Below are 13619 nucleotides of genomic sequence, written 5' to 3'. Positions count from 1 at the left end.
CAAAACTAAAAAGCAAAAATATAATTCCATTATAAGCACCTACTTGTAGTACTTCTTGAGATGCTCTGCGTTCCATGAGTTTGGTAGTTCTTTTCCCCTTAGGGTTGTAAGTCTGTATGCACCAGCTTTGACATGGTGTAGGACCTGATAGGGGCCTTCCCAATTTGGGCCGAGCTAGCCCACCTTCTTCCCAGTGGGATCTACTTTCCGTAGAACTAGATCACCAGTACGAAAGCTTCTTGGCCTAACTTGTATTTCATGGTATTTGACCATCTCTGCTGGTAAACGGCTATTTTGGCCATTGCTGTTTCCCTTGTTTCTTCCAAAAGATCTAGCTCAGCCCTAAGATCCTCCTGGTTTTCTTGGTGGTCGATGCTTGCAGTCCTGTAGTTGAGGAGTTCCACTTCAATGGGGACTACTGCTTTTGCCCCGAATGCAAGAGAATATGGTGTTTCTCCAGTTGCAGTTCGGGGTGTTGTTCGATATGCCCATAGCACATTATAAACATTATAAAGTTCGTCCGGCCAGGTTCCTTTGGCCTCTCGCAGCCTCTTCTTAATCCCCTTTTTGATGGTTCGATTTGTAACTTCGACCTGCCCATTAGCTTTTGGATGAGCTGTAGAGGCATAATGCACATGTATTCCCCTAGATATACAATATGCTTTAAACTGAGCATTGTCAAATTGTTTTCCTCGATCCGTAATGATTACTCTTGGCAATCCAAAATGGCTAATAATTAACTTCCATAAGAAGTCAGTGGTAACCTCCGCTGTGATTGCGGCCAGTGCCTTAGCTTCAACCCAATTTGTGAAGTAATCCACAGCTATTATAGCATATTGGACTTGGCCCGCAGCCATTGGAAGTGGGCCAATCAGGTCTAACCCCCATTGGGCGAATGGCCAAGGTCCTTTCATTGGGGTTAAAACCGTAGGTGATCCATGAATGATATTTGCAAAGCGTTGACATTTTTCACATTTTTGCACTATAGAGTTGCAATCCTTTTGCATGCTGGGCCAGTAGTACCCTAACCTGAGGAGTTTGTAAGCTAGCATGCGGCCACCTTGGTGATCCCCACATATTCCTTGGTGGACCTCTTCCATAGCTTGCAAAGACTTCGTAGTGGTGAGGCACCTCAGGTAAGGTAATGAAAAACTCCTTCTATATAGCACATCTCCCATCATCAAGTACTTTGCAGCTCTGATCTTGAGCTGTCTGGCTTTGACCTTATCTTTTGGTAGTGTCCCATTAGTTATGTAGTCAACTATGGGTCCAGTCCATGAGTCACTGTAATTGATGGCCTGAACTTGTATATCTGGGGAGACGATGCTTGGCAACTCTAAGTATCTTACAGGTGTATTCCGTGGAATAGCGTCCTCCTTAGCCGTGGCCAGCTTTGCCAAATAATCTGCTTCATTGTTTTCCTCCCTTGGGATTCTAACAATATTGAAGCTTTGCAATTTCGCAACTTGAGCCTTTACTTTATCCACATACTTTTGCATGATCTCTTCCTTGACGGTGTATTCCCAGAGGACTTGTCCCACAACCAGCTGTGAATCGCTTTTGGCCAGCACATGGCTAGCTCCAATGGCACTTGCCAGCTCCAATCCAACTACTAGGGCTTCGTATTCGGTTTCATTGTTGGTTGTTTTGAACTCAAATCTAAGCGCATAGCTAAGGCGTTGTCCTTTCGGGGATGTTAGAATTAAGCCTGCTCCGCTTGCATCTTTAGTTGTTGATCCGTCGACCTGAAGGACCCAAGGTTTGGGTTCTTCTCTGGGGAGTTCCTCCGGCTCTGGATATGTGTATTCTAAGGAAATCTGCCAATACCTGTGCCTTGATGGCAATTCGAGGTTTATATTCTATGTCAAATTCACCAAGCTCTGTAGGGAGGTATTCCCGAGCACATACATTTAGTTGCCGAACACGTGATATTTGGGAGCACATGGTAAGTACGATAGGACTTACCGCCGAGCAGTTCGGTGAACAACGATATGGACCAATGATATGAGAAGTCGTTGATCCATGCAGTCTGTACGGCTAATTCAAGGCCAATGACATAAGAAGTCAGTGGTGTAAACTAAACTGTTCGGCAGTTAGAGACATTCTGATTACGTTAAGACCAAGTTACATGTGAAGTATCTGGTCCAGGAATTCTGTTCGGCAACGAGATGGCCGAACAAAAGAAAGAACCTCAGTCAAGTATTGGAGCATAGGGAACATTCTGGAAGAATCTAGAAATGGTGGTATTCCGTTAAGGGATAAGATCCCGAGAATATAGGGTCTAAGAAAGATACCCAATGAGAATGGGATGTTCGGCCAGTAATGGAAAAGAATCCTAAAGGGACTCTTTTCTAATAAACTGATAAAGGAAACGAGAATCCTTGATGTACTGGGTTTCCTATACGAGTTGGGAATCCTATGGAAACAGGGATGCTTGGGCAACAAGCATACGAAAATCTATAAATAAAGAGGTAAACCTAGAGGTAAAAGGTACGCAATACTTTGCATTCTTGCTTTCCTACTGATAATTAGGGTTCGACTGCTAGTACGTGATACAAACTTTGGCATCGGAGGGCCTTTGCCACGAGAGGCAGAGGTGCGCTCACCCCCTGTCTATTTTGCAGATTAGGGTTCCGACGACGAATTAGGGTTCCGGTGAAGAGGCACGAGAAAGCCGTTGCTGTCAAGTTGATCCGAAGCATCAATTGTTTTCATCCCCCTACAAGCTCTATTGACCATTGAATTAGTCGGCCTGACGTCTCCGGTGAGTGGAGAATTCTTCGAAGCGGTTGGTCTGTTAACACTTTGATTGGATGAGCTTGGAAGTATGGCCGTAGCCTTCTGGCTGCTATTACCATTGCAAAGGCTATTTTTTCAGCTCTGGGGTATCTTAACTCAGCTCCTCGTAGTGCCCTGCTAGTATAGTATACTGGGAGTTGGGTCCCCTGCTCTTCCCGAACCAAAACCGTGCTGACGGCTTGAGGGGAGACAGCTAAGTACAAGAATAGATTCTCTCCATCCTGAGTCCTACCCAGCAGTGGTGGTGATGCCAAATACTCCTTCAGTTGGGTGAAAGCCATTTCCTCCGTGGTTGTCCATTCAAAGGCCTTTTTCAAAACCTTGAAGAATGTGACATTTGTCAGTTGCTCATGAAATAAACCTGCTCAAAGCTACAACTCGTCCTCTGAGCTTTTGGACCTCCTTTATGTTCTGCGGTGAACGCATGGCGAGTATAGCCTGAATCTTTTCTGGATTTGCCTCGATCCCTCTTTGAGACACCATGAAACCTAAGAACTTCCCTAGCGAGATTCCAAAAGCACATTTTGTTAAGTTGAGCTTCAATTGATATTTTTTGAGAACCTGGAAGGTCTCTTCTAGATCATCAACATGGTTATGTGCCTTAGCACTTTTAACCAGCATGTCATCTACATATACTTCTACATTGCGTTCGATTTGTTGCTTAAACATCCTGTTGACCAACCTCTGGTATGTCGCCCCTGCATTCTTAAGACCGAAGGGCATTACTTTGTAGCAATATAATCCCCTATTGGTGATAAATGACGTTTTTTCTTGATCTCCTTCGTGCATTTGGATTTGATTATATCATGAAAATGCATATCCATAAAGCTAAGAAGCTCATGTCCGGTAGTGGAATCTACCAAAGAGTCAATTCTAGGGAGGGAAAAGCTATCCTTTGGACACGCTTTATTGAGGTCGGTGAAATCTACACACATTCTCCATTTGCCATTAGCTTTCTTCACCATGACCACAATGGCCAACCAATCGGGGTAAAGAACTTCACGGATGGATTCCGCTTGAATGAGTTTATCTACCTCATTGGCTGCCGCCTCATTCCGTTCTGGAGCAATGGCTCTTTTCTTCTGCTTAACTGGACGTATAGTAGGGTCGACATTCAACTTGTGAGATATGACCCTTTGGTCAATTCAGGGGATATCTTCATGGGACCACGCAAAAACGTCTTTATTTTTTCTTAGAAATTGCAGCAGCTCTGATTTTGCAGTCGTACTCAATCCTGTTCCAATCCTTACTGTCTTTCCTGATTGCTGTGGCTCCAGGAGTTCTTCTATAAGCTCTTCCACGGGTTCTCCATGTTAGAGTTTCTCTTCATCTCGAGTGTCGAGACTCTCTATATTCATGGTAATGTTAGCTCCCGTGCTGCTTTCTGATCTCCTCTGATACAGGCAACTCCTTCTGATGTTGGGAACTTTATCAACAAATGGTAAGTGGAGATTATTGCCCCAATCTTGTTCAAAGTCGTCCTTCCTAAGATTGCATTATATGCTGAGGGACAGTCGACTACTATGAAATCAATCATACGCGTAATCTGACTTTTCTCCCCTCCCATAGTAATTGGTAGTGCTATCTGACCAGCTGGGTAAACAGGCGTACCTGCAAATCCAACTAGTGGTGACGCCATAGGCCTTAGCCTTCTCGTCCGACCTTTAACTGGTCATATGCATGAAGGTAGAGTATATCGGCTGAACTTCCATCAATACTCTTCGTGTGAGGTAGTTTGCTATGACAATGGTTATGACCAGGGGGTCATCATGGGGAATCTGGATCCCTTTGAGATCTTCTTCTGAGAAAATTATGGGTATCTCCTCTTTCTTCTGGATCTTGCTTGGGCGGTCAATTGTGTTGACCTCCAAATATTCCTCCGTTCGCAATTTTCTTAGGTGGGCCTTTCTTGCATGGCTGGACTCTCCACCTCCGGCAAATCCTCCATGGATGACCTTGATCTCTCCAATGGGGCCGGACTGGGGTGCAGCACCATCCCTTCGCTCTTTGCTTGTGTCTTCCTTTCTGGGTTGCTTCTGGTGTTTCTTTGTTACGAAACGCTGAAGTCTCCCTCTTTGAATTAGATCCTCGATCTGCTGTTTCAAGTCAATGCAATCATCTGTATTATGTCTGTGGTCTTTGTGAAACCTACAGTATTTATCCTTAGCTCTCCTGCTAGGATCGGATCTCAGCTTTCCTGGCCACGTGAGGTCTGGATCGTCTTGTAGATTGCTGAGGATTTGCTCTGCCGTGGCTATGAGCGGGGTAAACTATTTGTATTTTCCTTGGGGAGGTCCTCCAGTTGTTCCTCTCTTTGGGGATAATCTTGAGTCCACCTTTTTATTCCTTGGTTCTCCCCCTGTCTTGCGGACAGCTTCTCGTCTTCTTTTGTCTGTTAGGGAGAATTCGCCAACCTGTGATGGCCCTGCTTGGGGATCGAAACCATCACGTGCACGCCTTGCATAGACAGCCTCTTCTGCGTTCATGTGCTTCTGAGCTCTGAGCATGAGCTCTGCCATGGTTTTTGGCGGCTCTTAAGACACAAGATATAGGAATTGCCCTTAATACAACCCAACAATATAAGTAGTTATGCTCACGTTGTCATCAGCTTCATCTATTTGGACCACCTCTTTATTAAACCTTGTGGTGTATTCTCTTAATGATTCCCATCTCCCTTGTTTTACTGTCAGGAGATGAGTTGCTGGTTTGCCGTAGCGTTGACCAGCAATGAAGTAACTTACAAAGCTTGTGCTAAGCTCTTTAAAGCTACGTATACTTCCTGGTGGGAGTTTGTTGAACCATGCTCGGGCACTTCCCTTGAGGGTAACTGGGAATGCCCGGCACATTTCCTCATCTGGCACTGCTTGTAAGTGCATCAAGGACTTATATGTCTCAAGATGATCCAACGGGTCCGTAGAACCATTGAATGTTTCCAATTGGGGCATCTTAAACTTCCTTGGGAGAGGGCGTCTCATAACCTCAGGTGTGAAAGGTGAATCCGTGTTTGGCACCAACTCCTCTACCGTGGCAGGGGTTTGTGCTTTGACATTCTTCATTAATCCTTCAATCTGCTTTTGCATCTTGAGTATCATCCCTTGCTCGTGAGGCGATTTCTCTAGGGGTGGATTACCATACTTTCTTTGGTTTTGGCTTTCCTTTTCACTGGATTCGCCTTCCTCCATATGCTCGTCGTCATTATGGCGACTATTTTGCAATCTCAGGATACTCGACTCGGAGATTTGTTTTCGTAAGTTTGCATTTTCTTGTCTCGCGGTCTGTAACCCTTGGGTTAAGGTCTTTATCTGTTCTTGCATATGGGCGAATGCTTCTGGGGTGATCTGATTACCCTCTGATAGGTTCGCCGCAGCGGCCTTAGCCGCCTATGCTGCTTTTGCAGCCTTTTCGGCGGCGGCGGCTGCCTTGGCTGCAGCAGTAGTTCTTGCTGTAGCGGCGGCCTGTGCAGCGTCGTCAATACCCGTTTGTTCGGGATTTGAAGCCATTGTTGTTCTGCTTGATCGGGTTTCTACCATACAAAGTTGTTCACCGTAAGGAAAAATTCGTTTTCCACAGACGGCGCCGGCTAATGAGGCAACTTTGTTGATAGCTCCGACTTGCACCTGCAAAACAAAGGTGATAACTCGTGTCACCGGTATGGTGGCGTGCCAACCACCCTCCGATGCCTAAGTCAAAAGGAACTTTGTTGTAAATGAATGGAAGTTCTCTGTGTTAGAGTTGTGTACCGTATACTGGTGTTCTACCGTCTTATTTATAGGCATTACAATCGGAGTTTAAGTCCTTGTAGGACTATATCTTGTAGGTTCCGGATCTCCTCTTTGAGGAGTGCGGAGTCCTGCCTTAGCTAGGAATCCATGGGATCCCTGCCAGGGCTAGGAATCTCATCTTTAATCACTTTTGTGCATATCTCTGGCCCTTTGGGCTTATCCCATCCTTCCCTTATCCCTTAGGATTCATTCGTCCTGTCGTGGCATCTTTATCTAAACAAGCATATCTTTCATATGATACCGTAGAAGTTAAGCTTTACAAGGGAGCTAGGGGCCGGAGCTGGTCCTTGGACTTTCTTCAAGCTTCAGCCGAAGGACGGAGCTGGAAGGTCATTGCTCTGTTCCTTGTAGGTCCTTTACAGGAAGCTATGAAGGAAGGTAGCTCGTACTCCCCAGGTCCGTAGGCCTGGTAGTGCTGAGCTCCTTAGGTATATTTTACTTATCACACTATAAATTGAATTCTCAACGGTTTCAAGTGATTCTAGCAGCAAAAGAACAACTTTAAGTCTACTTTCTATCTTGCGAAGGAACCAATACCTAATTCAAAGTTTAAGATTGATAAATTATATAAAAACTGAGACCTAGTTTGCTGTGTGGAAATCTGCCATGTACACATGCTACATACATGAAGTTTTGCTTCCAAAATCAATAAAATTCAACATCAATTGCATAGCTAGGGTTCCATGGTTTCAAGAGTTTAATTCTACGACATTTCTACAAATTAAATGAGAAATCAAGAGTAAGGAACATGAACTTACCAAAGTAGAGTTTCAATTAATCAACCAAACCCTTTCCCCTCGATTCCCCTCTTTCTTCTTTTTTTCCCTCTTGCCATCTCTCTCTCGTTTCTCCCTAGGTCATAAACGGTGAAGGTGAAGAAGTAGTGGAGTTAATAGGAAGACTACGCGCATGTTTTATTTTTGTCTTCCGAGGGAAAATTATCCCATGTACCCATGTCATCGTATCTCGCCTATCAAGTTTTGGCCAATTGGTGATATCCAAAGCATATATATGTGATCCGTTTCGTACAACTAGAATAACTATGCTATTTAGCCGCAAGATTAACTTAAAGCATGCCAAGTATTCACGTATTATGCATAATTAAAATTAGGGTTGTTACTTGCACATTTTATTATTGTAATAAAATATCCAGTTTTTCTTTCATAAGTTCGAGTTGTTAAAATATTTTTAATTAGGCTTCATGTTCCATGATTGCTTCATGGTTCATGGCCGGTCATGTTCTCAATTTTGGGACGTGACACAATGCTGGTGTGTTTACAAGTTGAGAAAAAAAATGGAAAAGATGCGAAAATGTTAAAATTTGTCTTCCCATTGTTTAGTTTCTAGAGAAAGAGAATGAAAAGTATGAAAAATAAGTTCAATTTTCTCTCTAACTTTTCTCTTCATTTCCATTTCTTTCCTTAAACTTCCACACGCACCATTAAATTTTGGGGAACTTTAATAGGGATCAAGTCCTATGTAGCTAAGTCCTTATCTTAATGGGTTCAAAAACTTATTTTGTAAATCCTAAACTACCATTTCTATCTCCTTATCTTTTCTAATTATCCCAATTATCTCTCCAATCTTATAAACCTTTCTATCACCTAATCTTTTTAATTATTTCTCTCTCAAATTTTCATTCTCCTAAAATCTCAAAATAAAATTCAAAACTAAATAAGAAATCATAAAACTATCAAACTATATAATAAAAAAAACATAATTAACTTGTTGAATACGAATATGGTGGATATTTCACAAACATAAACATGATATGACAAATTTATCATAAATAACCCAAACATCATGTTAATAATAATAATAATAATAGGTTGCTGAATTTATCATAAATTTAAAAATATGCTTGCAGGGAAGCGGCGTTAACAAAAAAGGAAGTGGCAAAATCATTTCCGTAATAATAATAATAATAATCATCATCATCATCATGATGGGATATCTCAAAATTGTCATTAATAAATTCGTGAAGACGTGAGCCACACATGAGATAAGTTTGCAAAAATATTAATGACAATTTTGAGATATGCCATGATCTATTTTCATGACACATTTGTACAATTTATGAACTTTTTTTTCTAAATCTATATAGACACCCCAATTTGACCTAACGATTATTTCAAATCCCACCTTGGGAACCATCCCGATGATGAATGGATACAGTGATTGCTGATGGACTTCTCGTGAACCCATTGACTTATAGTGAGTACTTTTAGCCGCTTAGAGGACCCAATCCAGAGCCAAATAACCTTTCAGACAGAAGTACAGTATTTTAGGAGAATCCATCTGTTGGCCATAACATTGATCGCACAGCCTCAGCATCATTCTTTCACCCGTGAAACATGAAGTTTGAAAATCTCCCTGAGAGTTCGATCACTTGGCCGCCAGGCCTATCCTTCGGCCGCAACATCAATCCTTCGGCCGCTAGATCATTTGCTCGGTCGCCTGATTGTCTATTTTCCAGATTCTAGAATGTTCTATCATACGTTTGATCAGTTCACAAAACCCTAGCAGCCAAATCCTGATGCTTTCGGGTTACGTAAGGAGATTGCAAAAAGAGATCTTTTCCATATATACTCTTGATTTAATCGTGTGTTTTGATTGGCCGGAATGAGTCACCAATTGCCTATACAAAGGGCCCTTAGAGTTCCGAAATTAACATGTTCATACACTCTCTCTAGCCACGAAACTCTGTAAATATACTCTCTCATATCCCCTCTACAAAAGCCCTAACCTTCTAAAGGCAGCCGCGATCCGACGATCAAATCCCGAAGTACAAACCCTAACCCTAGGGTTTTCGAGAAGCAAATCAGTCAATCCTCTCTAATCCGAAGCAATAAAGCAACTGAGGGATCTAGGTGGTGAGGCCTAGCCTATGGTTTGATCTCTTTTACGTTGTTGTGCATTAATCATAATATTTTGATTCTCTGTTAAGTATCTGTTCTAGTGTGAGGAAGAACATCGGTCAGGACATCAATCCTTCGAACGATACATCAATCCAATAAGATTCCTCAGCCATGACATCAATTCACCGGCCGAGGGATCTATTTACTGGGACATATTTACTTTCTGCTTATTTTGATGCATGCTTTCAATCATCGTACTAGCTCACCTTATCAACTGTTAAAGGCTAAAAATAGACTATGTGTTAGAATCAAATAAAGTAAGCATTAATCATATGTCGAATAATTATGGGCGAGTCTCACGGCTGGGCAAAGAGGAGTGCCTAACACCTTCCTTTCATTGTACTTTTGGCTCCCGTATCCAGAATCTCTATATATTTTTCCTAGTTTTCATAAACTAGGTGGCGACTCTGTTTTGATGATAACCTCTATCGCGTGGTGATGTTCCTAGCCATGGGAAAATCCACGATCTTGGTTTATGAAGCAAACAACCAAACAAGCAACTAACGACGATCAATCTGTATAGCGATGCCCCGTTTGGGAGATATCTACAGTTTTTGGCAACTCTGTTGGGGAACTTGAGAGTTATAACCAGAAAGTTCGACATAAGACTAATACATGCTTTATTTAATTCATTTATCATATGCATCGAGCGGGCAACCTCGTTGCGTTCACCTAATATCCCGGCATGTCACAGGCTATATTATGGGTTCCAGCAAATTCCACGGTCACTTGTACGTAGTGGTATATCAAAAAGGGAATCACCCGATTGCTGCCTATGATGGACTGGTGCGAGGACTGGTGCCCTTTGACAACGGAGCACCCTTGAGACCACCCAAACCTTTCATGTGTTAGAAAGCTATAGAACATATCCAAATACGATAGGAACCTGCAGGCTAGGAACCTACTTGCATTTGTTTCTAAGAGTTCTTCCTCACACCCATTGTACATATGTATGTTGTAAAGTTCTCTTTTGCAGGTTAAACCTTATGGACTTTTGAAATCAAGAAAAAAGGGGTAAGTTAAACCAACCTAACTAAAGGAAAAATTTTCAGGTGAAAATGGCTGCATCACTGTTCATGTTCAATTTGCACTTTCAAATTGTCACCAAGCTATCTGACCCATTCCATCCTACCGCCCAAATTCTTGACCCTTCAAAGTACATCACTTCTATGGATCAACCAAAGCCTATGGTGATTATCTCTGAGGATAACCACATCATGTTCACAAGAACAATCGACGATGAAGAGATAGAGGACATAATTGAAGAAGAAGGGCTTTGCAGGGCCCCAATCTATATCTATGACCCCTATGCACCTACTGACGACTACTTGCCAATAGACAAGGTCGACTACCTCAAAGTTGAAGAAGCAAAAGAAGAAGAGTCTGTTGACAATGATCCACTAGACAAAATATCGCTAAACCTACTCTTTGATGAGGGGGTTACCAACAATGAAATAAGGGTGATCCACCCCATCATAGATAGGTTTGGCAACTGGTGGGGATTTGTTGGCACGCAAAAAGCCAACAACAACGATGAAGCAGAAATGGAAGCTCAACTAGAAGAAGCAACAGTGGTATACCAAAGGCCCTCCAAGACTGGTAGGGTGATAATAATGAAAATGTGAATCAAGATGATAGTGAAGTGCTGATGATCAACCTTAGTGAGGAAAAAGATTGCTCTGAGCTGATTGTGGATGCTACAAAAGGGGCTTACCCAAATTGGACCGTGGAACACACTCTAAAATACAAAGTAAAAAACGCTAACTCCAATCTTAGTTTCGATTCTGTTTCCGACTCTGAGTCAACCCAGTCTGAGCCTAGCTTTTCATCTTTTCAAAACCGAGTCTATCAAGGAAAACCTAGTCAAAGCCCCAATGCATGATATTTATTTTGAATTCAACTCTGATATGTCTCTTGACTAATTCAGCAATTAGAAGAAAAATTTAGAGTATTTCACTTTGCCTATGATTAACTGTGAGGATTTTGACAATCCAATTTTTGAGGAAGAAATTCTACAATTCATCAAGATAGAAGAAGAGAGGCACGCCAAACCTTTTTTTGAGGAAATAATCACAGCAAACATAGGCTCTGAAAACGAGCCCAAATTGGTTAAAATTGGTGCAACACTATCTTCTTAAGAGAGTGAAAAACTAATCCTTTTGCTAAAAGAATACAAAAATGTTTTTGCCTTGTTTTACGAGGACATACTTGGAATAGACCCTGAATTGTTCAGCACAAATTTCCCCTCCATCCTGATGCAAAACCAGTTAAACAAATGCTAAGACGTATGCGCCTTGATTGGGTCTTAAAGATAAAAGAAGAAGTTACTAAGCAAATCAACGCTGGTTTTCTCATAGTCACCAAATATCTTCAGTGGGTAGCTAACATCGCTCCAGTACCAAAGAAGACTGGAGGAATCAGGGTCTATGTAGATTTCCGAGATCTCAACAAGGCCAGTCCAAAGGATGACTTTCCATTACCACACATAGGCAAACTAATGGACAACACCGCAGGACATGGATTGCTATCTTTCATGAATGGGTTTTCTGGGTATAATCAAATTCTGATGTCTCCTGAAGATAGAGAGAAGACCACCTTCACCACGCCATGGGGAACTTACTGCTACCGAGTGATGCCATTCGGGTTCAAGAACGCTGGAGCCACTTACCAAAGGATGGCGACAACACTGCTGCATGACATGATGCACAAAGAAGTGGAGGTATATGTTGATGATATGATAGTCAAATCAAAGGAAAGGGAAGGACACTATGAAGCACTTCAAAAGTTCTTCGAGAGGATTAGGCAATACAAGCTACGTCTTAATCCTTAAAAATGCACTTTTGGGGTAACCGCTGGAAAGTTGCTAGGATTTCTTATCACTCAAAGAGGATTCGAAGTAGACCCTTCCAGGGATACAGGCTATCATGGAGATATCACCACCAAAGACAGAGAAGGAAGTAAGGAGCTTTCTGGGAAAAGTACAGTTCATCAGTAGGTTCATCTCCAAACTCACAGCCACCTGCGAACCTCTCTTCAAGCTTTTGAAGAAAGATACAGATTTCGAGTGGAGCCAAGACTGCCAACAAGCATTTCAAGCAATCAAAGAATACCTTCAGAATCCACCTGTATTAGCAACACCCATCCCTGGAAAACCATTGATTCTGTATCTCTCAGTAATGGACACATCCATGGGATGTATGCTAGCGCAAGAAAATGATGTCAAAGTAGAGTGCGCCATATACTACCTTAGCAAAAAGATGATGGACTATGAAACAAGGTACACTCCCTTGAAGAAAACCTGCTGGGGGCTAGTATGGGCCACAAAGAAACTAAGGCACTACCTATTAGCACATCTGGTAGTCCTGGTTTCTCGTTTAGACCCAATCAAATATCTTTTCAAGAAGTCAACACTTATTGGAAAGCTGGCTAGATGGTTGTTGTTGCTAGCAGAGTTTGACCTCAAGTACATGACAAGGAAATCACTGAAAGAAAGGGCGTGGCAGAATTCTTGGCAGATCATCCTGTGACAGAGGCCGAGGCAAAAGACTTCATGTTCCCAGACGAAGACATCTTATTTCTCCAAGACGACACCTAGCAGTTTTATTTCGATGGAGCATCAAACCAATGTGGATATGGCATAGGGGTATTGCTAGTTTCCCCAAACGACTCTCATATTCCTCCGTCATATAAACTGAGGTTTGAAGTCACCAACAACCAAGCTGAGTATGAAGCCTGCATAGCTGGAATAGAGGCAGCCCCAGAACTAGGGGCAAAAAGGATAGAAGTCATTGGAGCTTCAAGTGCCCCAAGCAAGAGGAGACTAGAAGGTTAAAGAAGACACACTAAAACTGTACCACTCTGCGCTAGAAGCTCTAATTCCATAATTTGACTCTGTTATCTTCACATATGAAAATCTTTCCAAACGGAAGAAAGACTTAGGTTCCTAAGATCCATGTCAATGCTAACTTTCAAGGACCCAAAATGATGTGGGTACCAAAAGTCAAGACTTGATTGTAGGTATGCTTGAAAAGTACATGGAAGGATCAAAGCCAATGAGCACATCAACGAAGCTTTGACAAAGATGAGAATGGGGGAGAAAGATGAAAGAAGATATTATCCT

At 42.3% G+C, this 13619-nt stretch overlaps 2 protein-coding genes across 2 annotated transcripts; both read right to left on the bottom strand.

The window, feature by feature from the left end:
• Positions 1-215: 215 nt before the first annotated feature.
• LOC131332813 (uncharacterized) lies at positions 216-3522 on the bottom strand. The gene is made up of 3 exons (XM_058367111.1): positions 3175-3522; positions 2758-3119; positions 216-1827 (listed from the first exon to the last, which is right to left on the bottom strand). Exons 1-3 carry the CDS (start codon positions 3520-3522, stop codon positions 216-218), a joined length of 2322 nt encoding a protein of 773 aa, XP_058223094.1.
• Positions 3523-4463: 941 nt separating this feature from the next.
• On the bottom strand, positions 4464-5318 carry LOC131332812 (uncharacterized). Its single transcript, XM_058367110.1, has 2 exons — positions 5136-5318; positions 4464-5069 (listed from the first exon to the last, which is right to left on the bottom strand). The coding sequence occupies exons 1-2, from the start codon at positions 5316-5318 to the stop codon at positions 4464-4466; spliced, it is 789 nt and encodes a 262-aa protein (XP_058223093.1).
• Between the last annotated feature and the right edge of the window lie 8301 nt (positions 5319-13619).

This window comes from Rhododendron vialii, chromosome 7a (genome assembly GCF_030253575.1).
Source record: "Rhododendron vialii isolate Sample 1 chromosome 7a, ASM3025357v1".
Classification (NCBI taxonomy): Eukaryota; Viridiplantae; Streptophyta; class Magnoliopsida; order Ericales; family Ericaceae; genus Rhododendron; species Rhododendron vialii.
The sequence above is the reverse complement of the archived record's forward strand: the minus strand, read 5'-3'. Positions and strand labels throughout refer to the sequence as shown.

Coding starts and splice junctions, on each gene's coding strand:
- LOC131332813 (XM_058367111.1), bottom strand. CDS start 3,522: ATGCCCTTCGGTCTTAAGAATGCAGGGGCGACATACCAGAGGTTGGTC. Junction 3,120..3,174: donor AAAAGCTCAGAGGACGAGTT/GTAGCTTTGAGC, acceptor ACATTCTTCAAG/GTTTTGAAAAAGGCCTTTGA. Junction 1,828..2,757: donor ATTCTCCACTCACCGGAGAC/GTCAGGCCGACT, acceptor ATCAAGGCACAG/GTATTGGCAGATTTCCTTAG.
- LOC131332812 (XM_058367110.1), bottom strand. CDS start 5,318: ATGGCAGAGCTCATGCTCAGAGCTCAGAAGCACATGAACGCAGAAGAG. Junction 5,070..5,135: donor GAGAACCAAGGAATAAAAAG/GTGGACTCAAGA, acceptor AAATACAAATAG/TTTACCCCGCTCATAGCCAC.